Here is a 24,946-nt window from a genome sequence, read left to right on the forward strand (position 1 = left end):
TACACCAAGAAAAACATAATTTGGTTTAAAAAAAAAAAAAAGAAAAATTGTAAATAATGCACTTTTTCAGTTGTTCTTTGTCTTCTGTTGAACAATAGAAGACAAACAACTTTACTCACAACTATTTTCAGTTTTATCTGATGCAGTTATCATGATCATCCTGTGCACTCTCCAGTAAAAGTACTTTGTGTCTTATCAGTATCAAAACGTGCTCAGGGTTAGTATTAACAAGTATCACATAAATAGTGTTATTTCTAATGCCATGAACAGTGTTTACAGTTACAAGGTGCGTATTTTTGTCTGTAAATAAATAACTCAAATGTGAAAGTGCTGAATTGCTGTAGGCTATAACAGTACGTATACACATACATATGCACAGAGCTTTGAGTTACAAAAAAATCCTTTAATCGCTCCCAGAGGCAGATCTGAGTACGCATGCGTGAGTATTTACCCCAGCAGGTAAACTCCACCATGGCGGCGAGAGGCCATGTGCAAGATCCTAACGACAGGAGGCTCAGACCTATTTATGGTAAGCACTCTATGGACAGCCACATATTAATGCGCGATTGAAGGTTTAATAAACATTGTCGTGGGGTGTACTGGTGCATGTGTTGAAAGTAGGAGGTGTTTGAGTCACAGGGCAGTGGTGCGGCCCCTCCAGCTCCAGCCGCGGACTGTGCTGCCTGCAGCGCCCAATGACAGTGCACCTTACCCGGTCTGCCACAGATCCGGGGCAGGACACGACTGTCACGGTTCTCTGAATGACACTCTACATTCCGTTGTTAAGCCCCTACATATCCTCGGCGGCTGTCAAACGTTATCTAGTTAGAGAATTTGTGTCGTCCGGCTTGTCTTATTATCAAAGTCGAAATGCCTTCTCCTTTGCTAACGCTCGCTATTTGACAGTTAGCCGGCTAATGTGTCAGCTAGCCAGCCAGTCCCTGGGCACACTGCAGCTGTGTACATGTTAAAAATAAAAGTTACTTATGTGTGCGAGTTTTTGTAGCTCCGGTTGACGTGTAATGTTATCGTGGTTACCTGACCGGGTCTAACCTGAATTTATAGTTGGGTTAGTTAGCTTAATGTTACACGGCTAGCTTCCAGCTAACAGATTCATAATAGTGTAAGGACAATGCTTTTGAGCTAGCTTCAGTGTACAAGGTTTAGCTTGCTAACCAGCTAGCATGCAGCTGTCAGAGTGCACAGACCACTTGTTTCTCCCAGTAAAAGCTGACCAATGTGCTGTTTCGTGGTATAAATGATGGGCAATTAATTTTCCGTAAACATTGGCAACGTTTTATTTCAATATTTCGATTAATGGGCTGTTATTCTGTTAGCTTGGCTAATATCGTCCTGGTTGCTGTCCAGAATATTTATTTATTTTGATGTTTATTTTAAACTTTTGGCATTTACTTTACTATTTATGTGTCCTGGTATATTGAGTTTATTCAGCAATACAGATTAGTAGGAGAAAGATCTCCCTCATTATTAGTATTGTTCCCAAATACCTTAGCTTCATTGGTGCCTTTTGGCATCGTTTGGCTCCATTTCAACTCTAGATCTACCGAATGTGAAGGAATCACAGGTTGTTGGCTTTTGTTAACTTTTTTCTCTGACAGTTTAGACAGGGAGGAGAATAGACACATGACATAATCACAGTGTGCTGTCTGGCACAGTTAATTTTGGTTCCCAGCTGTCATGAAGAGGCTGAACTGAGGTGTCTCTGTTTGTACATGCTAGCGTGTGTATACACATACTTCACCTTCACTAAGCATTTAAAACATGTTGATTTAATATAAGCCTCTGCTGCTTGCTGCATAGAAGGTGCTGGATGCTTTGATTTTGAGTAACACTATTGATTCTCATCAATTTAATATTTTTCTGTCCATTTATCACAGATTACCTTGATAATGGCAACAATAAAATGGCAATACAGCAGGCAGATAAACTGCTCAAGAAACATAAGGACCTGCATTGTGCTAAGGTGGGTGACTAATGAACTGTTCTCCACTGTAACTGTTGGGTTTTATTTGCTTTCTATGAAAAGTTTTTCAGTCGGCATAAGTTTGCATCATGTAGAGATTTTACTGTAAGGTAAGTGTGGATATCTTACAGTAAATTCATTTTCTTCCCTATACTATGACCCCACACTGTATTTCTGCATACTTCTACATTTGCACATTACAATTTTGCTTATAGTATGTTTCCTAGAAGTAAACACACAGACATGTCACACTTTAACGCATATGAATAGATGCATTTGTTTGATGAAAGTTGTGACCCAGTGGTAACCAAAATGTTACTACAAGTTCACCCTTTTGCCACCAACACCATAAACATATCTGCACACTTACTGATGTTCAGATTGAAGTGCCATGCAGTCTTTACATTTGTCTCACAACAGTGCGGAAAAGTGGTAAATCTGCCTGGTAGTTTTCTCCTCATAACACCTTTATTAAAAAAAACAAAAAAACAAACTTTCTTGGAGAGTAGAAAATGTCATCAGCCAGTATTAGTAGTGGGTCAGTCAAGTTTTGGAGATCACCACAAAACATAGGGAGTGCAAGTTGATCCAGAAGCTCCATGCAACTTTATTTATTGAATGATTTATTGATAGACAGACGCAAGGTTTCATACTGTATTAAACCACTTTTTATACATTTCTAAGTGAATCTGTGTTTGGTAGGTAGTGACTTTTTCTCAGGTGTTTCTTTTTGGCTGTAACTGACTGTAACCTTTGGTTTTCATTCCTCTTCCTCTTTCAGGTGTTAAAGGCAATTGGCCTTCAGAGGACTGGAAAGCAGGATGAAGCGTTTACTTTGGCCCAGGAGGTGGCCACTCTAGAGCCCACTGATGACAACTCACTACAGGCCCTGACTATTCTGTACAGAGAGATGCATCGTCGTGAGTACACATGTGCACGCACACCTTAAAACAGGGTTATAATCTATAATAGAATGTTTTATGATGAATGTTGTACCTGTTGTTAACAGCCGAGTTGGTTACCAAGCTGTATGAGGCTGCAGTAAAGAAAGTCCCTTTAAGTGAGGAGTATCACTCTCACCTCTTCATGGCATACGCTCGTGTAGGGGAGTACAAAAAGATGCAGCAGGTGAGAAAAGTCATGTCCACGCTTGCAAATTAACATGAAAATGCACTCAAACATCAGCAGTGGCATAAGCACAGGGTTGTTCATGTTAAGAGGACATTTCTGCATTTTCCTACTTTGCAGGCAGGAATGGCCTTGTATAAAATCGTCCCCAAAAATCCTTACTACTTCTGGTCTGTCATGAGTCTAGTGATGCAGGTATGGTCATGTACAGAACAATATCATTACATTCCTGAGATATTTTTATTATCTTGAAAGTCAGATATTTGCTCTGTCATCTGTCACTTAGGCCATCTCAGCGCAGGATGAAAAGCTGTCCCAAACCATGTTCCTGCCTCTGGCTGAACGCATGGTGGAAAAAATGGTCAAGGAAGAGAAGATTGAAGCAGAAGCAGAGGTGAGTATGCAGGTGTCTGCAGATCTGTTGAAAATGTAATTTAAGTAAGAGACCAAAATTTAAGCCTTTCTCAACCTGCTGCTGCACAATTTTACTCCAGGTCCATATGTGGATACATTTTTCTCATTTTAAACAGTAATATTATATAATAATATATATAAGTAGGGAAAAAAAGGCATCAACATTTTGTCTTGTTTTTAATTGTAGGTGCAGTTATACTTTATGATCCTGGAGCGGTTGGGAAAGTGTGTGGAAGCTCTCGAAGTCATCAGGGGCCCTCTTGGAGGTATGTGTGTGTTTTAGAAGCAGGATGTGTTTTCTGGTTCCTATCAGGCAAATCTAAATTCCTCCACTCCCCCACCCCCATCCCCTTTTTTGTTTTTGTTTGTTCCCACAGAGAAGTTGACCAGTGAACTTCAGAGCAGAGAAAACAAATGTATGATGCTCTACCAGCGACTACAACGCTGGGCAGAGTGCAACGCCCTGGCCCACAAGCTGCTACTCAAAAAGTGAGTATAAGTTTACACCTGTATCACTCATGTTATCTTCCTACATGTGTACTTTATGAACAATTACTTGACCTTTTAAGGAAATGTTAATAAACTTTGTTCCTCTGTTTTTAGTCCTGATGACTGGCAGTTCTACCCTGCGTACTTTGATTCTCTCTTCCACCTAATGGATCAGTCGTGGAGCCCGCCCGAAGAGGGACAACAGTGGGTGTTTTTCATTTTAAAGGATTCATGTTGGGGTGTAAAAAAAAAATCTGATATGTCCTGAAATCCTGTTGCTGGCTAAAGGGGTCTAGATCACTCACAGCTCAAATAATTGTGTTGGAACATATTGGCTGTAAGAGAATGGAGGTCTTCATGTTTTTCTTATGTCTGATCTTGCATTTTTTTTTACTTATTTATTTTTATCTGTTGTGTTTCTGCCTGTTTCCAGTTGTTCTGAGGGCTCAGTTCATCACACTGTGACTGAAGTCGTGAGGTTTGTAGAAGACAGAATTAAGGGAGAGGACAGCAAAGACTCTCATGCACTCAGAGGCCCCTATTTAGCTCGGCTTGAATTAATTCACAGACTAAGAGAGAGGGGCTGTCCTGAGGAAAGCATGCTAGGTAAGACTTTTGGATTGTCAGAACAGTTGCAGCTTTTTTGTCTGTATATGGTTACATATTTTTGTTTTATATGCGACATGTTTGTTTGCCTGTAAACAGGTGAGCCTTTAGAGCTAATGGTGCAATTCTTTGGAAAGTTTGGAGATAAACCCTGCTGCATCACTGACCTCAAAATATACCTTCATCTGCTCTCTCCTGAACAGCATGTTCAGGTAATACATATTTATTGCAGTGTTGTTGAATATCTGCTTGTGAGCTGAAAAGTTTGGCGGTAAATGCATTTCTTTCCTATCTTTTATAGTTTATTAATCGTCTGAGTGAAGCAGTTCCACTGGGGGAGCAGGGAGAGGAAGGATTTGCTTTTCCAGATGATACCAAAGCTCTGCAGAGGCATTTGTGTGTGTGTCAGCTGAGTCGTGCACTCGGACTGCACCACTGTCTCGACGTGGATGGAAAACTCCGGCTCATCACAGAGCTTAAAGCTCACTATCATCACGGGCTGAAGTTTGGTAAGGCAATTATATTGCACATTTACCAAAATGTATTGATTTAGAACCAGCAACCCAGGGCAATGTACTAAAAATGTAATGTGTGTTTAATAAACTGACTATGGTAAAAGCAGAAAAATCCCAAATGCATACAACTGCTTTCTGCTGGAACTATTTAATTTCTTGAGTTACTGTGGCTTTTAACTCTACAGCAACATGTAGCTGGGATAGATATAAAGAGACTGTGGGAATAACTTTTAAAAATCATTGGACTCAAAAGGAGGACATTATCTTCTGTAACATAATTGTCTATTCGGGGATAAAGCTGATTTGTTATGACATAAAGATGTGCTCTTGCAATAAAGTACTTATCTACAGGTTTAAAAGAAACCTGTATATAAATGTCAGCTAAAGGTTCCCACATGTACTTAAGCAGTTTTAACTGAAACCGAAGCTGTACACAATTGGCTAGGCACTGATAACTCTACATGGTGTTGTACTCTTAGACACAGAGAGCCAAAACATTGTCATATTGTCACTGAGACTACTTCACATATCCTCCACAACTGAATATATGAATATAGCAACTGAATATATTATGTATTTACTTGAGTTTTTGATGCTGTCACCTTTTCCAGTGTAATAATGTCAACACTTTACCCCAACCTTCAACAAACATTCCCTCTGTCTTGAATTTGATAGTTTGATCTCTTCGTGGCTGCTGCATTTTTATGCCTTTAACAGCTCTTTAACCAGGCTTTAAGTGCATCCTCACTAATACAAACAAAACATGGAGAGAAATGGGATTGCGGTTGATTTAGACACATATACATGCATCAGGGCAACTGTAGCAGTGTTACAACTTTTTAAATCAGATTTTTACCTCCACCAGGAGATATTGTGATCACTTTACTTTGTGTGTTTGTGTGTGTGTTTGTTTGTTTGTTAGCAACTTTATGGGAAAACTATCACAACCATCCTTACCAAATTTTACCCACCGATAGGCCTAGGCCCTGGGACGAACCCATTAAATTTTGGGCCAAGTAGGTCAAAGTTCAAGGTCACAAAATCTCAAATTTTCCTATGTCTCATCATTGAGCAATTTTCAAAAATTCATAAAAACTCAAAACAACTCCGATTAGCCTCCAATTTGATACACCCATAGCTTATAACAATATCTTGTATCTGGCACAAAATTGTCCAAATCCACTGTGGATTGTGGACTCTGTGAACATTTCAATTTAACATTGAAAATCCCATTTATGACACATTTTTCATTAGGTTATGTTTTCATCGGGGTCTGTCTGTCTGTTTGATTGTTAGCAAGATAACTCAAAAAGTCATGGATGGATTTGGATGAAATTTTCAGGAAATGTTGATACTGGCACAAGGAACAAATGATTAAATTTTGATGGGGGGGGGGGTGATCTGCCTTGGTGGAGGTCTGCGCTCTCCAAGTGCTTTTCTAGTTTTTGTAATGGTTTCACCTATAACAAGAATAACAAACTTTATTTCAGGTGCTTGTGCTGTATGCTAAGTTAACAGTTTATTGTAGCTTCCCTGTTTGGTAAACAGTTTGTGTTGGGCCTATGTGTAGTTAAGATGAACACATGCCCCCAACATTCGTGAATCCAGATTAGAAATCAATACATCTCCCTTTTTAAGTGTTGAGATGCTTGTAAATATTATGACATGCTGTTATACTTCATCCATTTAGGCAGTGGGAATTATATTAGTGAATAAAAAAACAGTGTAGTCACAGCATTTGTGATTATGTCAAAGCAGAGTTAACTTGTGGGGTCAGTGCTCTGATGGTGCATCTTATTAGTTGTCCTATAGTGACTTCTAGTTTAGTTTGTTCTGATTTGTTTCTGTCTTTCAACAGGGAAGAACGCTCTGAAGACGGAGCTGCAGTTTTCTGATATGTATTGTCTCATGGCATCTCACATATACATTGACCTATGGAAAGAAACAGGTGGGTATTTTTCTTGTACTCTACCTCTGGTCATGTGTGTAACTAGTGTCTCTAAATGCATTGTGCTGTGTGTTGTAGGCGAGGAGGACATGGTATGGCAGTGTTTGGGTCTCCTGCTAGAGGGTCTGTCTCACAGTCCCTCCAACGCCCAGTTCAAGCTCCTTCTGCTGCTCCTTTACTGTCACTTGGGAGCTTTTGAGCCTGTAGTGGACCTTTACTCCAGCCTGGATGCCAAGCATGTACAACACGACACCATAGGGTAAGAACACACACTCAGAAAACTCCAAACTGGATGTGACCATACTGGATAATATTTACAAGTGTAATAATTCATTTCTTACTTTCAGGTTTCTCTTAACACGATTCGCTGAGTCACTGGGTCAGTTCGCTGCAGCCTCCCAGGCCTGTAACTTCTCCCTCAGGTTTTTCCACTCTAACCAGAAAGATGTAAGCCTATATCACCTTTTAGTCTGATTTAATGTTCACAGCATTCAAGGCTTTTAAAGATAGGGTTCCCACGCTCTTTATATTACCTTGTCCATTCATCTGCATCCCTCGACTCATTTCTTCTCTCTTTCTTCTTTTTCTTTACCCAACCTGTATACTCTTCCTCATATTCCCATCAGACCTCAGAGTATATCATCCAAGCATATAAGTACGGAGCATTTGAGAAAATCCCGGAGTTCATTGCTCTAAGGAACAGGTTGAACCAATCGCTGCACTTTGCCCAGGTTCGCACAGAGAGGATGCTGCTGGATCTGTTCTTAGAGGCTGACATGTGAGAATCTACCCTGACCCACACTGAATGTTCACAAAGCCATGTTGTGGAATCGAATTAAGTTAATGCTTTTCTGTCTTTTTTTGTTTGTTTGTATTTGAAGTGTGTTGAACCTGGAAGAGAGTGTGAAGGCCATGTCTTTATCTGCAGAGGAGGATGACATCCCTTGGGATAATATGCGGGACAACAGAGACCTTACTGTTTTTACCAGTTGGGATCCTAAAGATCGGTACTATGCGCAATTATACTATAACATTTAATTTCAGTTTGTGTTTACAAAGCTTGCATATTTCATCTGGGAAAGCTTTTTTCCATTGCAGATGAAACAAAAATGTAATCTAAATGTATAAAGATGTAATATATGTAATGTTATAAATGTATAAATGGCAGTGCCACATCAAAATGTCTTCTGGTTTATTTCACAGACAGTTAACTGATGAGCACCGGCGTCAGTCTTTAGAGGAAGAGTCAGTCTGGCTGAGGATACGTTCCCTAACACTCCGCCTTTTAGCATCTATAGCTGTAGTTGGACACGCACCTTCCACACAAAACTCTGAGGTGACCAATGAGAATGGAGTAGGAGATAAAACCTCAACCGTCAGTAGCTTGCTCTCACAGCTCAACCAAACTCTACAGACAGCAGCTCAGTTAGCAGAAAAACGCATACAGGTAATGTTTTTTTTTTATCGATTTGTTTTCAGGAAGCCATGTTCTTATATCATAGGCAGCCATTGTATTTATCTAATGTTTGTGTTGTGTTGCAGTATCCATTCCTGGGACCTCCCTCCACCCGGTTGGGCCCAGCTCTGTCTAGTGGGAGCTGTCAGTGTCAGGCAGCGGCCTTGCAGATGTCTGTCAACCTTCAGGAGCTGGACACTGTTGGACTTGGTGAGCAGAGATGGCACTAACAGGAAGCCCCCCATCCATAGGATTTACTTTCTCATCCTAAACTTTGCCTTTGTTTCTTCTAGATGAGTCCACAGAGCTTCAAACCCAGATCTGTAATGGTTTCAAATCATTAGTAGTTCAGCTTCAAGGTGAGTGAGTAGGATTTCTGATTATGTAGTATGACATGGTGGAAATAAAAGTTGTTTTTTCTCGGTTTGAGCTTACTGTTCTCCTTTCTCTGTCCATAGAAATACTGAATAAATGCAAAGGGGATTTATTGGAAATGAAAGGGGGCAGATTAAAAACCCGGTCCCCCTTATTAGAAAACCTAGTCTTCTTTGTTGAGGTGAGATGTTTGCTTGGACAGTTGATGCTCCTGCCCTCATTTGAGATCATTTCACGCTAACACATCAATGTCACTTTCCACAGACGATGTGTGTAGTGTTGTGGATGGCTAGTTACTGTGCCAAGATCTTGCGACCACTGAAGACAAGTCTACAGAAGAAGAAGAAGAAGAAAAAGGATGCAAACACAGCTCTGGTACCTTTACCAATCACTAATTCATGTATACATCTGTAAACTCTGTGATCTGGAGTTCATCTGCTAACCTGAACAGTCTGTTTTAAACTAACTGTCCACTCATGTTTTTGTTTCTGTTGTAGCCAGAGGTGGTGTGTGGGTTCCAGGAATTGACAGGGAGCTTGCAGGACTTGCTTACCCAGGCTTTGGAGCACATAAAAGGGCAAGAGATGAGCATTACTGCCCTAAAATTGGCCAGTTTAACCTTGGAAGGATACACACAGGTGAGCAAGTGTCCATCAGGACATCCATAGTTAACAGTGAAATATCACCTTTAAGGAAAAAAACAAGTTTAATATTAACCCATTTAATCCAACAGACAACGATTGCTCTATGGTTATTTAACTGTTTTATGAGTCTGTAAAACAAAATAATTGCATTGTTAGTTCCCTTCAGTATCCATTGCCGTGGTGCCTTTATACAGTATATCTGACAAAGTTCATACCTAGTTATGTTACACATATAATAATTGCATGTTATTCTTAATTTTCAGATGTGTAAATAGGTCGAATTGAAAAATCTAACTTAAGTTTTCACTAATATAAGCAACATAAAATAGAAAAAAAAAAATCATAGATATTACATGTTGGGGAGGTCTACAGAGTGAAATGCATGGACTTTTTTTGCAGGAAAAAATTTGGAATTAAAGCTATACCTACCGATGTGGCATTTCTCACAGCACTTAGTAAAAGTTTGAACATGAACAACCCGCCTCCCTCCAAAGCCCCGCCCCCTTCCCTCTGCCTGAGCTCTGAGGCTCCTCTTCCTCTCTCCTCCTCTCTCCTCATGCGTGATGGAAACGGAGGAGGAAGCAGAGGTGGAGGTCCGGTCCGTTTTGGCGTGTCCGCGGACCCCTCCCTCAGTAATCAGATGCATCATCCACCTGCCGCGGGCCCGCGGCACCTGTTCCATCAGTAGACCTGGTCTGTGCAGTACTGGGTCAGTGTCTTCACTGCAGTGCCCAGGGGATGGGCGCGCGCACTGTGAACGCGCGGCCTCCGCGAATTTTCCGTGGACGTTTGAAGTGTCATAGTCCATACATTTATCATCCTACATCCTCTTACATTGTGTGACACCATGTACATGTACCTGTATGAGTCCCACCGTCATAAAAGCTGAGCTTTATGCAGACCTGTTCAGTCCAGTACAGCTGACTTCCGGACTTTTATCTCCATCCTTCATTCATCAGACTCCCGTTTGTGCCCCTCAGTTGTTGTTTCTGTTCATAAATCAGTTTTTTCCCTTCCACATGTGCATGTCAGTTCTATCCAAACACATCCTAGACAGTAGACTGTGGTCAGTGACAGGAGAAGCAGCGCCAGTGAAGCGTCAGATTCAGAGGGACACATATCGGATGTGAGACGGAGATAATGGATCGGATGCTGGACGGCCGTAATGGATGATTGACAGGAGGTTCAGTCAGGTTCGGCCAATTATTTTATTCGGACCGACTAAAATGATTGGTCAGACTTTTATTAGAAATATATGAGAATTAAACATTTTTTAGTTTCAATACCTGGCGGATTTCTTTTACATTTTAGTTTGACACACACTTATTAGGAGCATTTTAAGATGACAAAAGAAAAGTGTAAAAATGCCACATCATACGGTATAGCTTTAAATGGGTTAAAAATTAGACCCCTCTCTGTTGTTTGGTAGTAAATAAACTAGTGTAGTGTGTTGTGTTGTGGCAGAGGGTGGCCATACAGGCTATGCACGATTGTAATAAAGAAGTTGAAGGAGATGTTGTAAGGTGAAAACAACACCAGTCATTAGCCAAATTGATGAAAACCTTGAAAGAAAATAGCAAAAGAATGTCAGTTGCCTTTGACATCCACAGGAGACACATGCATCTGTAACCATTGCTGCTACCAGATATTTTTGTGCTTTATAACATATCTGGTGCTGGAAACATGCTTCTTTACTAGAGGTGGAAATGGCTGATGAGTCATGTGAGGCAAATGCTAGGACGTGTCCATTTCCCATTAAGTCTTTGGCAAAAAAAAAAGGCAAAAGCCACCATAATGTACTTTTATGCTTTTTAAAATAAGATGTGTCATATATGAATGAAAATATATTTATGGAAACATAGCTTTGTCAAAACAACTGACTAACACACTGTTTCTGGCACTTTCAAGCTTCTTTTTTAATCCTGCAACTGACATGAACTCATTTTAAAAGTCATATGCAAGTGACTTAAGTGGAAAATCTGAATAAAAGGGAGTCAGGAATGATACCAGATACATTTATACAGAGTTTGGTATGAACGCGATGGATTGAAGGTTAGCTCACTTTATTATTCTGTGGGGAAATTCAGTCTGCATTTTACTGATCCTAATAAGAATATGTGTTCATCTGTCTTTTGTCAACAGTCAGTATAAGCAAGGACAAACTGGACAGTTAATTTTTTGGCCTTAAATATTTGCAGAAATCAGGCAAACATCTTTAACTCTGCTGCACTGACTGGATACATATTCCAACTGCAGTTTAAGTGGAAGTTTAACTGAGTGGCTTTGAGATTCACCCTGTATTTTTTGCCCTCTTAGGAGGAAGCGTCATTTATCAAGGCTGCTATGGACAAGGTGCAGAGCAGTTACCTGCGCTCACTACAGGAGGTGGGGGATCTGCTCAAGAAAAGAGCAGAAACTCTAAAGAACCTCAAGATCTGAACACCATCACAACACCCTCCCCCAAATCAAGATGACTGTCCCAGCATCAGCCCCCCAACGCCCCACACCACTGTCTGCTGTCTGCCCACCAGCTAAACTACACCACTCTTAATTTAATTTCCTCGCGGATCAGACAAACCACGACCCAACCTGCCCATGCACACATTGATTTCTGGCCTCCTCCTACTCTTTCTGAATATTTCCCTCTGTGGGTCTGTGAGCTCTCGTGGATTACTGTTAGTACTTTTTTATTTTTTGGTCAACATACACACCTCTGGAACATTTGCAACTCCTATAGCACATAAGCTTGTAAGTAAACTCATGAATTTATAAAGCAGTTATAAGTGAAAATGAGGAAAAATACATGCTCCTTTTAAAAATAGAATAAATTAGGAAAATGAATCAGTTTTAGATTTAACTAATCTAATAAATTATTGTACATAGTGAAGAGCAACTACCACAACTCCTTAACTAAATGAGAATATAAACACAATAAACCACTATTCTGTTTGTTGGTTAGTTACATTTCCTTTATTTTTTCACTTTGTTTTTCTGGTGACTCCAAGAACAATCAAAGTCCATTTCAGTACAGTAAAACACTCACACACTGGGGTTTTTTCACTCTGAAGAGGACATATCTTTCTAATGTGCTACTTTTTCAGCTGTTTGTCTCTCGAGCGAGCAGGCACACTTTTACATTATACTTCACAGCAGCGGAGACTGATGTGGAAATATGGACAGCAAGTGCAGGGCAACCAGCAGAAGGCCTTCAGACTGAAGTTTCCTGTTGAAGAATGTTTTTTTTTTTTTTTTTTTGTCACTGTCTTTTCTTGCTTTTCTTGCTTTGTGTATCTTGTGTGGCGCTTTGGTATGAAAGTGGAACCAACTCTGTAGTCGCAGTATTATAAAGAGCAACATAGGGATGAGTTGCATAACAGGACATTTTTTAAATCAGAATTATTGTCTGCCACTTTTTTTTTTATTTTTTTTTTTATTGGTAATGGTAATACTAGTAGTGATGCGTGTAAACATGTCCATTGTGGAATTCGGTTGCTCTTGCACAAACAAACAGGAAAACAAAATCCAGTGTGGATGAAATGGTGACCTTTCAATGACTGACTGGACTGATTGTAATTATGACACCATGTATGGCTACCTTTTAAAATGAATGTTCTCATAGTAGTTTGTTTTCTACTCGGATCATTCATAATTTACTATTTTTCTCTGAAGCTACAGATGTAGAATCTGTTCGTAGCAGTGTGATAAATGCAACATGTATGTAGCCACTTGATTTTGGCACATCAGGATTAGACATTTTATGGATATCCATATATGTAGTGAATTAATTTGGCAGATTTTAGACATTTCAGGTTGATAAATGCAAATGCTAAATTGCTGTGATGCACCAGATGCTAACAGTCATATTTGGCCTGTGTTTAATTAAGGCTAGACCAAACGATTAAGGGGATTATGGCTATTTTTTTTTTTTTTTTTTTGACCCAGAACCAATTGCACAGACAGTTTTTTTCTGCCAGGATGCACTTCAAGATGTTCTGGGATGGCTCTTTCCCTCTGTTGTAATCAGAGAGCTGTGTGTCACAGACAAATATTGGACCTAATTGTAAATAATTGTTGCAGCAGCCTTTGAAAGTACAGTGTGAAAGGACATGAGTAGTGTTTTACAGCAGCTGCAGTAGTTATTATGTCATGCATTAATGTTTCTCTCATTCCCATTTAAAACACCTGCCACCTCTTCCAAAAAAGTATTGTGAACCAAAAGTTTCATCAAATAGTTTCATCAGCTTCAGCATCTCTGTGTGAAACAGTTTAGCATCTGTTAGATATAACCAATAAGGGTTTACCCAGAGATAAAAGCAGGCAGTGACATAGTTTACAAGTTTTCTTATCATCAAGGAGCACTGATGGATGACTACTGGCACTGCAGGTAGTGTGCAGTTTGGGTTTTTTGTTGTACTATTATTTTATTATGAAATTGGAAGAGCAATGTGAAAATGTGAGTAAATGGTGAACACCCCCTCCATCCTGTTAGTCTTGTATATGCATACAGTCACATATTTGCAAATAAATGCCTTTATGAAGACTTGAGCCCAACTGTGTGAATGGATTTCAGGCTAGAAAAATGTTTGATGTGGCTACATGTGTTGTTGAGGTTCATAAAAATGGTTGACAATCTGGAGTGTCATCTCACCACCTCTTTTGTTAGAAAATGGAAAACCGAAACACTGGAATGTCAAAGCCTTTTTTTTTTTTTTTAAATAAAAAAGGTAAATATGAGATTTGTGTTACATTTGTTTAATTACCCTACAAATTGGATCATTTAACCTAAAGATTTATATGAACAGCATTCTTATTGTTACTGAAATTTTAAATAGTGCGTTTTATTATAATCTTCAGGGGCCATGGTCAAAATATATGCTTTAGCAATTTATCCAGGGTGTATACTTATAGAATGGATGAATGTATAGTTCAGGATATACCTTTTTATATAGGTGTGGATTTATAATGTGATGTCTTTTAGGGAACAAGACTGGCTGAATACTAACAAGAAACCAGATTAAGCTGTTTTTCTTAAGTACTTCTTGGTGATGCTCAGTTCAACAACCAAAAAAAAAGTAATTTTAGTAAGTACGTTTGTAATCTGTTTGTGTGGATCAGATCTATATTATTTTACTGAAATTGTCACAGTACTGGTGAATCCCTCCAGGTGGCAGTATGAAGCCAAATGTAAAGTATCACTACTTCTACTATAGTAGAAGAAGAGCACCATGATACAAACAGCTGCGAATACATAGCTATGGTAGCTAGCCAAAATATTTACACATTTAACGCTTTAATTGTGTCAATGGGTGGTGAAGACAAGACAGTAAAACTGAAACTGTGTTTATTTTCTGATATGACTGTAGTAAAAGGCATTTAGCAAAACTGATGTACTGCTAATCAATTAGCTTCTAAGCTAGCAGGACGTGCGCTTCAGCTATCTGTCACCGGTTGTTTGTTTTCTCTGAAGTAGTCTGCTCTTTTATAACACATGAGTGTGTCTCTGGTTGTAATCCGTCTGGAATTAGCCGACCAGTCTCCTTCTCCTCAAGGTTTCCAATATTCAGCTGGTAAGTTTTTGAAAACGCCAGTGCCATTACGCAGTAGAATCATTGCTATTGTGTTAGCCAGCCAGTGTTAGCCTGGGATCTAAAACCTGTCTGTTCACTGTCAGATAGATTGTTTTCATACACGGTTAGATCATGTTGTGCTCAATAAATGTATCTACATCAAACCACGGTATGAAAATGAAATTTGTCTGTCCGTCGGTGCAAGTGCGCGGAAGTGAAAGTGCCCAGACAGTGGTCCAGGTTGTCTCTGATAGTACAGTAAATGTGTGAACTGTCTGCAGTTGAAGGCATGTCAGAAGAGGACCTGCAGGAGAAAGCTCTGGGCTTGGCCAAACTCACGCTGAGCGGAAAGACAGATCTAGAAAAAGCCACTATACTGCACCAGCACATTGGCAGCAGAGCCATGGGCGACATGGTTATAGAAACCTTTGAACCCAGCCCTGGTAAGGATATGTATGCATTCTTAACAGAATATAATGACAGAAAAATAACTGTGCTGTTTTTAAAAAATATTGTCAGTGGCTGCAGGCGTCATGTTGTATGTTATCCAGAGACAGTTGAACTGGTTAAAGGATACATTTAGACTTAAAAACACCCATTTGTCCTCGTAGATAAAGGAGGAGGTGAGGAGCCCAGTGATTCAGCAGAACAGACTGGTGAAACTCAGGTTGCAGAGACTGAAGCAGACAGTACTGAGGGCTCACAGGACGACAGTGCAGCTTCAGGCACTGCTCCAGACTCCCCATCCAAACAGCTGCCGGAACAGATCTCTTTCTTTAGTGGGAACCCCTCTGTGGAGATCATCCACGGTATCATGCACCTCTACAAAACCAAGTGAGTACCCTGGGGGAAAAAAAAGGGATGTTATATGATGAGTTTTTCTCATGTTCCAGTATGATGGATATGATATGTTTTTGAATTGGTGCAGTAAAATGACATCACTGACTGAAGATGTGAGGCGCAGCGCTATGGTGTGCATCCTGACTGTGCCGGCCACAATGACCAGTCATGACCTTATGAAGCTGATGGCACCATTTAATGAAGTCATGGAGCACATGAAGATCATACGTGACTCCACCCCAAACCAGTACATGGTTCTGATCAAGTTCTCTACACAGGTAAGTTTTCAGAAGAATTTGTTACAGAGTTAATTAACCTCTGAAAAGTCAAGTTTGAAATGTTGTTCATGTAGTTGTATTTTTATGTTTTTTGGTTTGCAATAGGGCAACATGATGTGATGAAAATGTCATGTTGTAATTATTGTAGAAAATATTGTGTGTAGTAATTTGCGTCTGTATACTTGCTTATCAAGGGAAATGGATGGTTACATATTTGTGGTCACATATAAAAACTTAAAACCAGCACACCACACACTCCAATACAAACTTGAACTTAGTGCACTTGCAAATCTTATGTGTATAATAATTAATAAAACATAACATATTCTTGTATTTCCTACCCAATATTTAAGTTATTAAAAAAAGCACTCAGAATCACTATTTTTGCACCCTTAGTTTTTTGTAGTGAGTGTTAATAATCACTTTGCTGGAGGGAAGTTCGGACATTCAGGACTTCCCAGTTTGGCAGGCAGGTACCCTCACATTTATGATCTGTTTCCTCTGAAAGCTGCTCTGTTAGTTTACATTGGTGGAATGTCTTCTCTGTATTTGTTCAGGCAGATGCAGACAGTTTTTACACTACGTGTAACGGCCGCCAGTTCAACTCCATAGAGGATGCAGTGTGTCAGCTGGTCTATGTGGAGAGAGCCGAGGTTATAAAGTCTGAGGAGGTATGTTTACCGATTCTTAAATTTATTTGTTAAATTTGTTCCACTCTCTTGGTTTCTTCTGATATCTGACATATGCTTATACTTATACATGTTTCCTTTTCTTGCCTCTCCTCCTCCTTCCCCAGGGAGCCAGTTTGCCAGTGATGGAGTTGACTGAGCTGCCAAAGTGCACCGTGTGTCTGGAGAGAATGGATGAGTCTGTTAATGGCATCCTCACCACTCTCTGCAACCACAGCTTTCACAGTCAGTGTCTCCAGCGGTGGGAAGATGCCTCGTAAGTACACACAGTACTCGTACAGTCTTACTTGTCATTTCAGGTACACACTGCATATGTTCTAAGATAAAACTATCAGCATGGAGTTTGCCTTCAACAACAGTGCTCTTACTACATCTAACTGATTTAAGGGGGCAGTTTAAATACAGGACTGTTCTGCACCAGTATAGATAAAAGAACATTCTCACTAGCACAGTCACATGCTCCCTCACCTGATTCTCACACTCCTCTGGTGTTTTCTCCAGGCTTCATGTCATGTGTTGTTTGTATTCTGGCCTTCTTTTACATGCATTCTTCTTTGTCACAAAAGCCCATTGCACACCTTTGTGACAATAGATAAACATGTGCTCTGCTTTCAGGTGCCCTGTGTGCAGGTACTGTCAAACACCAGAACCTGTGGAAGAGAACAAGTGCTTTGAGTGTGGCGTACAGGAGGTAACTGTTATCAATATGTGGGACTTCTTACCCAGGTCTTTGGTTATGTCAGCTCCACTTCTGTTTTTAATCGAACCCTAGTCTTATCTTAGCTTCACTGTACTTGTTTTTCTCTGTAGAACCTGTGGATTTGTTTGATCTGCGGGCATATTGGTTGTGGCCGCTACGTTAGCCGGCATGCCTACAAGCACTTTGAAGAAACACAGCATACCTACGCTATGCAGCTCACCAACCACCGTGTCTGGGACTACGCAGGAGGTACAGTGTGTGTGAAAAGTTCTGTTTTTCTGACTGAGCCTGGTGACATCAGTTTGAGTGAGTTGGTTCCAGGAATGTGTCCATTAAAGTGCAAACGCACAATTACAGTATGCATTCATCCCTGGTATTTTATTGACTTTGAAAAATTTTCCTAATTTCTCAGCAATAAAAAATTTATTGAGAATTATGTGAGGAAATTAAAAAAAAAAAAAAAAGGAAAAAGTAAATTTAAAAAATGACTTTAAAAACCTTAGTTATGCATACCACTTTAGAGCTGCCTTTTTGAAGTACTTTTTAAATGCCATCCTCTTCGATAAAGTGGAATTGAGCAGATGTGTTTTTACTTCATTGTGTATATTTTTTGTTAACTTTAAGATAATATGCAGGTTATGTCCTATGTTTGTGCAGGGCTTATGTGCCATCATATCGTTGTTGTTATTTGAGTAAACCTATGTATTTTTGTGCAGAAAGTTGACTCTTTGATTAAAGTTGACTTTTGCTTAAAAGTTGATTATTAAAATATTGTTAAAATCTGTTGAAGATTTAAAGATTAATTCAGTGCACAATTACAACTGTGCAAAATATGATCCAGGGTTTTTAAAGTCTGATTTCCAATAAGAATCATCTCCATCCTAGGTGATACATGTATGTATAATAGTGGAGGTGTAAACATGTTCATGCTCATGTTGTGCTGCACTGCTGTAGATAACTATGTGCATCGTCTGGTGGCCAGTAAGACTGACGGAAAGATGGTGCAGTATGAATGTGAGGGAGACACCTGCCATGCTGAGAAAATTGATGCACTTCAACTAGAAGTAAGTATCTCTGTTTTTTTGGTGCTTTATTGACTTGACTAGGACTGAATGTTCTAATAAATACTGTCTGTTTGCAGTACTCGTACCTGCTGACAAGTCAGCTGGAGTCTCAAAGGATTTACTGGGAAAATAAGATTGTTCATCTCGAGAAAGAAACAGCTGAGGAGGTACAGGAGAGACTTTGAATCCTTTTTATTCGGTTCAGTGAAAGTTTTCATCATCCTTACTCTCTTTTCAGATAAACAACATGAAGTCTAAATTTAAGGAGACTCTGGAGCGCTGTGATAACCTGGAGCGCCGGTTAGGAGAAATAACCAAAGAGAAGCAGGGCATAGAGAAGAAGTAGGTTTTGGCTGTTTTTAGTTGTGTTCTCAGTGTTTACTTAAGATTTTGTAACCTCATGTCACCTTGTTAGTTGTGTGACACGTAATAGCTGGTACAATAACAGACCTTTACAGTAGATGTGTCATAACAAGAGACACACCACTGTAATAAATAATAATTATGTCTGTCAGTACATGTTCTTTCTTAAAGTATGCTTTAACATTATTTCCCTCCACCAGTTGTGCCTGCTATGACAAGTTATAATGTCTGTAGTAAAAAAGGAAAACAGCTGTCCAAACCATAACTATACCTAGAGAATCCAAAAAAATATGAAGCTTCACTGTGCTGCTATGTTCAGGTGTACACAGCTGAATAGTCGAGTGGTGAAGCTGAGCCAGGAGCTGAAGGAGGAGCAGGAGATGAACCGTTGTCTGAGGGCCAACCAGGCACAACTCCAAACACAGCTGGCTGATGACGAACGGAAAAGCAAAGAAACCGGTGAGTGGGGATGAGATGACAAGCAATAGGGTCATGGAGCTGTGATATTAATAATCCTACATATATGAACATACATCAAAACATTACTGCATTAGTTCAAACAGAGTAAGTAAAGTTGTAAGTAAGGTTGATCCAGACACACAGATGAGCTTAATACATGTAGATCTTGATGGGGTAAATATTCTGCACCTCAAAAAAGAGTTGAAAGAACATGATAGAGTTCCTGTTTCCTTTTAGACCAATTGAATCACAATATGCTGAAAGGTAATGATGGATTTTTTTAAAGGAAAAAAACAGCATATTTAATGTTTATGTCAGGGTAGAGACTGCGATCTGGTAGGATCGGCATTCTACCAGTAGAGACTCCGATCGTAGTCTCTACCAGTAGAAACTCCGATCAGAGTCTCTGACCCTAACCCTAACCCTAACCCGATCGGAGTTTCTACCAGTAGAGACTCTGATCGGAGTTTCTACCAGTAGAGACTCTGATCGGAGTTTCTACTGGTAGAGACTACGATCGGAGTCTCTACTGGTAGAATCGCCGATCCTACCAGATCACAGTCTCTACCCTGATATTTACATTTACCGCACTCTTAGTTTAACTCCATCATTGCCTGATTCTGAACAGTGCTGATAAGTGATCAGGGGGTTGAGGAGGGGCTGAATGTACAGATGTGGATCTATGAGACAAGAGTAGCTCTGTCAGACATTGTATGAAGGTCTGGAAAGATTTGTTTGATACTAACTTTAACACCTAAAATGCCAACCAAACAAAATCCACATCACTTTAAGTGCACGCCACATTGAGATTATTTTTTGTGGTTCTACCTGGTCATACTGTCCCCTCTCAGAAGGAACTGAAGCTCTCAAGTGTTCTTCAAACCAACCAGACTTGACTCACAGTAGCAGTAATTCTGCAGCCACCTCACAGATTATCCAGCCCATTTGTACTACTGTGTGACTTTATCAGTTTGGACCTAAACAAGTGTGTTAAAACTCCAAACAAACCAGATGACCAAGGCAGCTTTAACATATATACAATGTTGTGTATATATATATATATATATATATATATATATATACATATATACATATATATATATATATATATATATATATATATACATATATACATATATATATATATATATATATATATATATATATATATAAATAAAATATACACACACACACATTTTGTAGAGTAATCTGGTGGTTTTCAGCAATGGCTTCAGTTTGACCTGTTGGAAAACACTGTTTGGCAGATTCTCATTGAACGATGGTTTGACCTCTCACCTCTGATCAGAGGAAGCTAACATTCACTTTTTTATGCAAATTTCATGATAATGAAAAGAAATGGCTGACTCTATCAACATCAGAGTAAGGCTTCAGGTCTTTAACACAGGAAGTGCTGTATTAAATAATTTTTATCTCCAAAATACATATTTTTATGTGTTTCATCAGCACCATGGTTAAGTCATTTAAGTCATCTTACAGCACATTTAAGTGTTTAGTTTCACTTTTTAAATGTTTTAACGTATTGACGCGGCTTTGTACTTTACACAGCAAGCACAAAAAGTGACCTTTTTTTTCATTGTTTTTTTTGTGTGCGTAATACAGTAATATGCTTTGTGTAGTTTTTGTGAAACTGTTTCATATTATCATGACTCTCCTTTTATTTCCAGAACCATAAAGGAAATATAAGAACTTTAAACTGGTAGTGTTATATTTGTCCTGGGGCCTGCACACATGGAATACTTCCTCATTTATTCAGGAGTATTTGCAAATTACAAACAAATAGCAGCTACACAACAGGCTGTATGTAGTGTCATCCTGCGGGTACAAAAGTACTGATGATGATGATGTGAACACAAGGAGAACAAATTTACTAGTGTGTCAGTATCAAGTTGTTACTAAGTGGCTGTAGTTTGTCTTTAAGTCAGCTGTACTTCAATGTAAAGTGCATGATCCTCTGCCACTGACATTTGAGCTGTGGAAGGTTTTCTTCATTGCTTTGCCTGAGGCCAATGTAATGTCAGGTTAGAGGTTGAAATGGAAATTTTACTTGTGTGGTTTAGACATACCTGTATTTTTCCTTCTCCGTTGGGCTCTCGCTGATGAGGATTGTTTAAACAAATGCTCCTCAGTGCATGTGCTCTGTGTTTACCCTGAAACCACTCACACACGTTGTGCCATTTCTACTATTTATATTGTGATGAGGGGGATTTATTTTGCTACACATCCTATGAAGTCATTACAAGCTTCAGCAGCCATTCTGTTGGAGTCGATGCACAGGCGGGTGACAAATTACAGGAAAAATCAACATAAGCATCTTAGTAAGGTGTTCCACCACCTGCCTCCAGCAATGATTTATGTCTGAACAATACTGGAGTCATGAACGCTAATCTAACAAAAAATATTCCCTCATTTGGTGTTTAGATCATTTTGGTGAGGAACATTGTCTAAAATGTTGGTCCAAAACCTCCCACAGGATTCCTTACGTCCTATAGATGAGGGATTTGTGATTCTGGAAGAGATCATCAGGTTTTTCCTTTAATTTGTCACCCCTCTGTATTTACCACAAGTTTCCGTTTCATGTGTTTACAAGTGTTTTCTCTGAAGTCATAGTTTACTCAAGTGATCTCTAGCTCGCACCATCACATGTTAGATGTTCGCCAGATCACGCAATCACATGACTCTGAGTGCAAATAAATCTTATTTTTCTGTTCATTTGCGTAGTGAATCACAGAATACGTATGCTCATTTCAACCCTGCAAAAACAACAAAGCGAAAGGGGGCCTAAGATGTTTGCACAATACTGTACTGATGATAGAAGTGATTTCACATCTTTTTCTGACAACCTGGATCCTTTAAAATTTCTGAAGTCAGATTCTGTCAGTGACTGTGTAAAGGTCAGTGTGGGTGTTATCATATTGCTCATTCGTATGTTACATTTTACTTGTTTTAAAGGTTCAGTGTGTAATATGTAGCGACACCTAGAAATTTCCAGTTGCACTGCTCTGCCGTCATCTGAGTGGCTGCAAAACATGCAAAAGTCCCTCACTAGAGCCAGTGTTTTTTTTTGCCTGTAATCAGTGTTTGGTTAAAGAAAGATATTAATTTTAAATCACTCTGACGTTGATGAATGCATCCCTTAACAAAACAGTGAAAAGAACAAGAGGAAGTCCTTTAGGAGCTGCTGAAAAAATATGGCGCTCTCGATGATAGGCTCCATCTATAGAGCACAGCTAATTCTAATGTGACAAAAACACAACCGTTCTTCTTTTTGTGTGATTATATAATAAACTACTTCTGAGACCACGAAGTAAAGCTGTGAAAGTCTTATCCCCTTCAGAGGAGTTTGCTGGAAATGCATTGCTGGGTCTTGGGAGGCTATGATTCATCATTTTTGATAGGGCCATAAATCCTCTTATATCTTTTTAGATTTTCTTGTTTTATGTCTAAATGGCTTAGTCAAATGTTTAGACAGAAAGTTCACCCAGCTGTGAAGACACTTCGGAGGGTTGCATATCTGTTAAATACTAATTAAAGAGTTTTACATGTTAAAAGTAAACAGGTCTAGTTGGTGTAAGTGGAAGTTGTTAACTGTGTAACTGTTTCAGGAGACCGTAAAGACGTGACCATAGCTGAACTGCAGGAGCAGCTGAGAGACGTGATGTTTTATCTGGAGACGCAGCAGCAGATCGAGCACCTTCCCCCCGAGGCTCGCAGTGAAATTCAAGAGGGGCAGATCAACATCGCTGCCAGTCCGTCAGATGACGCCCTGGGCTCAGTGGGGGCTGGCCCATCCTCCAGCAGAGGCAGAAGAGGCCGGGTCAGGAAGAGGAAGTAGACGCTGGTTCAAGCTTACTGGAACATGCCAGAAAACCTTATCGCTGCCTCTCAGTGGGACGCATGTAAATGACCGAGCTCTGTCTGTTTGTTTAACATGTGTCTGAATCATCGTGGATCTCCACAGAGCACTCGGAGATGAAGAATGATATGAAAACAAGACAGTAAATAATGGTGGTATTTAACTGTACATCTTTCCTTTTGAAGGTTAGACAGCTTCTGCAGTGTGATAAGTGTTGAAGCAGGGGAAGTGTGTCTTCAGAGACACAATATCCCTTCTGGTTTCCAAATATGTGATGTAAATATGTTCTGCTATTTCCAAATAGAAAGAAGTATCTATTTTGGCCATAAATGCTATTTATTTGATCAAAGTTATTCATTTGCTGCAGTAATATTGTTCTGTTGTGCTCAGTTCTTATCAGAGTCAACACTCCACCTTTTTGTCTCATATGAAAACTGGGCAAATGTGTGAAAGTGGAGTTTTACTTGGTTTTAAAGTTTTTGTCCTTATATCCTAAATATTTTTAGGCTACACTTTTTTTGGTTGACTTTTCTGGAAGATCCTGAAAAAGGTTGGTTTCTGCAAAACCAGAGAATGCTGAAAATGACTGAAAAAGTGAAAGACCCAGAGCAGACGCATTTCCTCTGTTCAGTTGTGTTAAATGTATGGCTCTTAATGATTCTGCGCTTTTGGTCAGTGTTGCAACATCCAGTGACGGAAGCCAGTGCCCACTACTGACAGGAAGCGTATTGAGATGACCAGAAAGTATATTTTCCACTACACCATCTGCAGCAGGTCATGTTTTCTGATCAGGCCTATACATGTGCCATATATACAAAACACTGAGCACCGTGTGTTTTTACAAAACACTGGAGTGACCTATGACCCCTCTGGAGAAACCAACCAAAACAAGACTTAAGTCTGCTGATCAAGCGAGAAATCAAGCTGAGGCCGCTTTAGTCACTCCTCTGAAATATTTTTTGTACTCCAGTTGTACATTGTAAGTTAGACAATATTCATGTGAAAGCTTTAGATGTATCCAAATGGCCTTAATTCAGAACTGTGTTGCAGACTTGAAACCATACACACTAAACAAGGTAGAAAGAAGGAAATTTCTATGCAAGAGATTCTTTTGTCCTACCTGAGAAACCTTTAATACAGAGAAGTCCACAGGAAGCAGCACTGACTGGTACCATACAAAATCTGTCAGAGAGCTACAGTCACTTTATATCTCATACTGTGTTTTCAGAACGCTGTTATCAAATGTCAACAAAGCACACTTTCCAACATAATAGTGAAAATGCATTTATTTCTGTTTGATCTCATTGTTGGATCTGAAATCTTGTTCTAGCGTTCAATAAATAGTATTTGACAGCTCTTCACAGTGTCGTGGGAACTGATGAGGTGAAAAAACATGCTTTAAATGACGTGAGCACTGTGTGAAAACTATACTAACACCCTTTCGATCACACTGAAAATACATTGGCACCTTTGCAGTGTCAGTGTAGCTTGGACACACATGACCACATCTGCTCTGAGGATGCTGTCATGTATGGCTAACCTCTCATCCTACG

At 39.6% G+C, this 24,946-nt stretch overlaps 2 protein-coding genes across 2 annotated transcripts; both read left to right on the forward strand.

Moving 5' to 3' along the window:
• The first annotated feature begins 423 nt into the window (after positions 1-423).
• On the forward strand, positions 424-14,104 carry naa25 (N-alpha-acetyltransferase 25, NatB auxiliary subunit). The gene is made up of 24 exons (XM_030149422.1): positions 424-529; positions 1,899-1,984; positions 2,766-2,904; positions 2,994-3,112; positions 3,233-3,307; positions 3,399-3,506; positions 3,714-3,792; positions 3,904-4,015; positions 4,130-4,219; positions 4,449-4,621; positions 4,721-4,833; positions 4,923-5,130; positions 6,995-7,084; positions 7,163-7,343; positions 7,432-7,531; positions 7,711-7,862; positions 7,966-8,091; positions 8,288-8,531; positions 8,627-8,750; positions 8,834-8,899; positions 8,999-9,096; positions 9,180-9,290; positions 9,413-9,553; positions 11,876-14,104. Exons 1-24 carry the CDS (start codon positions 436-438, stop codon positions 11,996-11,998), a joined length of 2,952 nt encoding a protein of 983 aa, XP_030005282.1. The 5' UTR covers positions 424-435; the 3' UTR covers positions 11,999-14,104.
• Positions 14,105-14,761: 657 nt separating this feature from the next.
• Positions 14,762-24,750, forward strand: brap (BRCA1 associated protein). The gene is made up of 13 exons (XM_030150061.1): positions 14,762-15,126; positions 15,408-15,569; positions 15,738-15,960; positions 16,055-16,244; positions 16,802-16,915; positions 17,041-17,189; positions 17,549-17,624; positions 17,744-17,882; positions 18,588-18,697; positions 18,775-18,864; positions 18,936-19,039; positions 19,380-19,519; positions 23,143-24,750. Exons 1-13 carry the CDS (start codon positions 15,048-15,050, stop codon positions 23,370-23,372), a joined length of 1,806 nt encoding a protein of 601 aa, XP_030005921.1. The 5' UTR covers positions 14,762-15,047; the 3' UTR covers positions 23,373-24,750.
• The last annotated feature ends 196 nt before the right edge of the window (positions 24,751-24,946 follow it).

The sequence above is a fragment of the Sphaeramia orbicularis genome, chromosome 12 (genome assembly GCF_902148855.1).
Source record: "Sphaeramia orbicularis chromosome 12, fSphaOr1.1, whole genome shotgun sequence".
In the NCBI taxonomy this organism is placed as follows: domain Eukaryota; kingdom Metazoa; phylum Chordata; class Actinopteri; order Kurtiformes; family Apogonidae; genus Sphaeramia; species Sphaeramia orbicularis.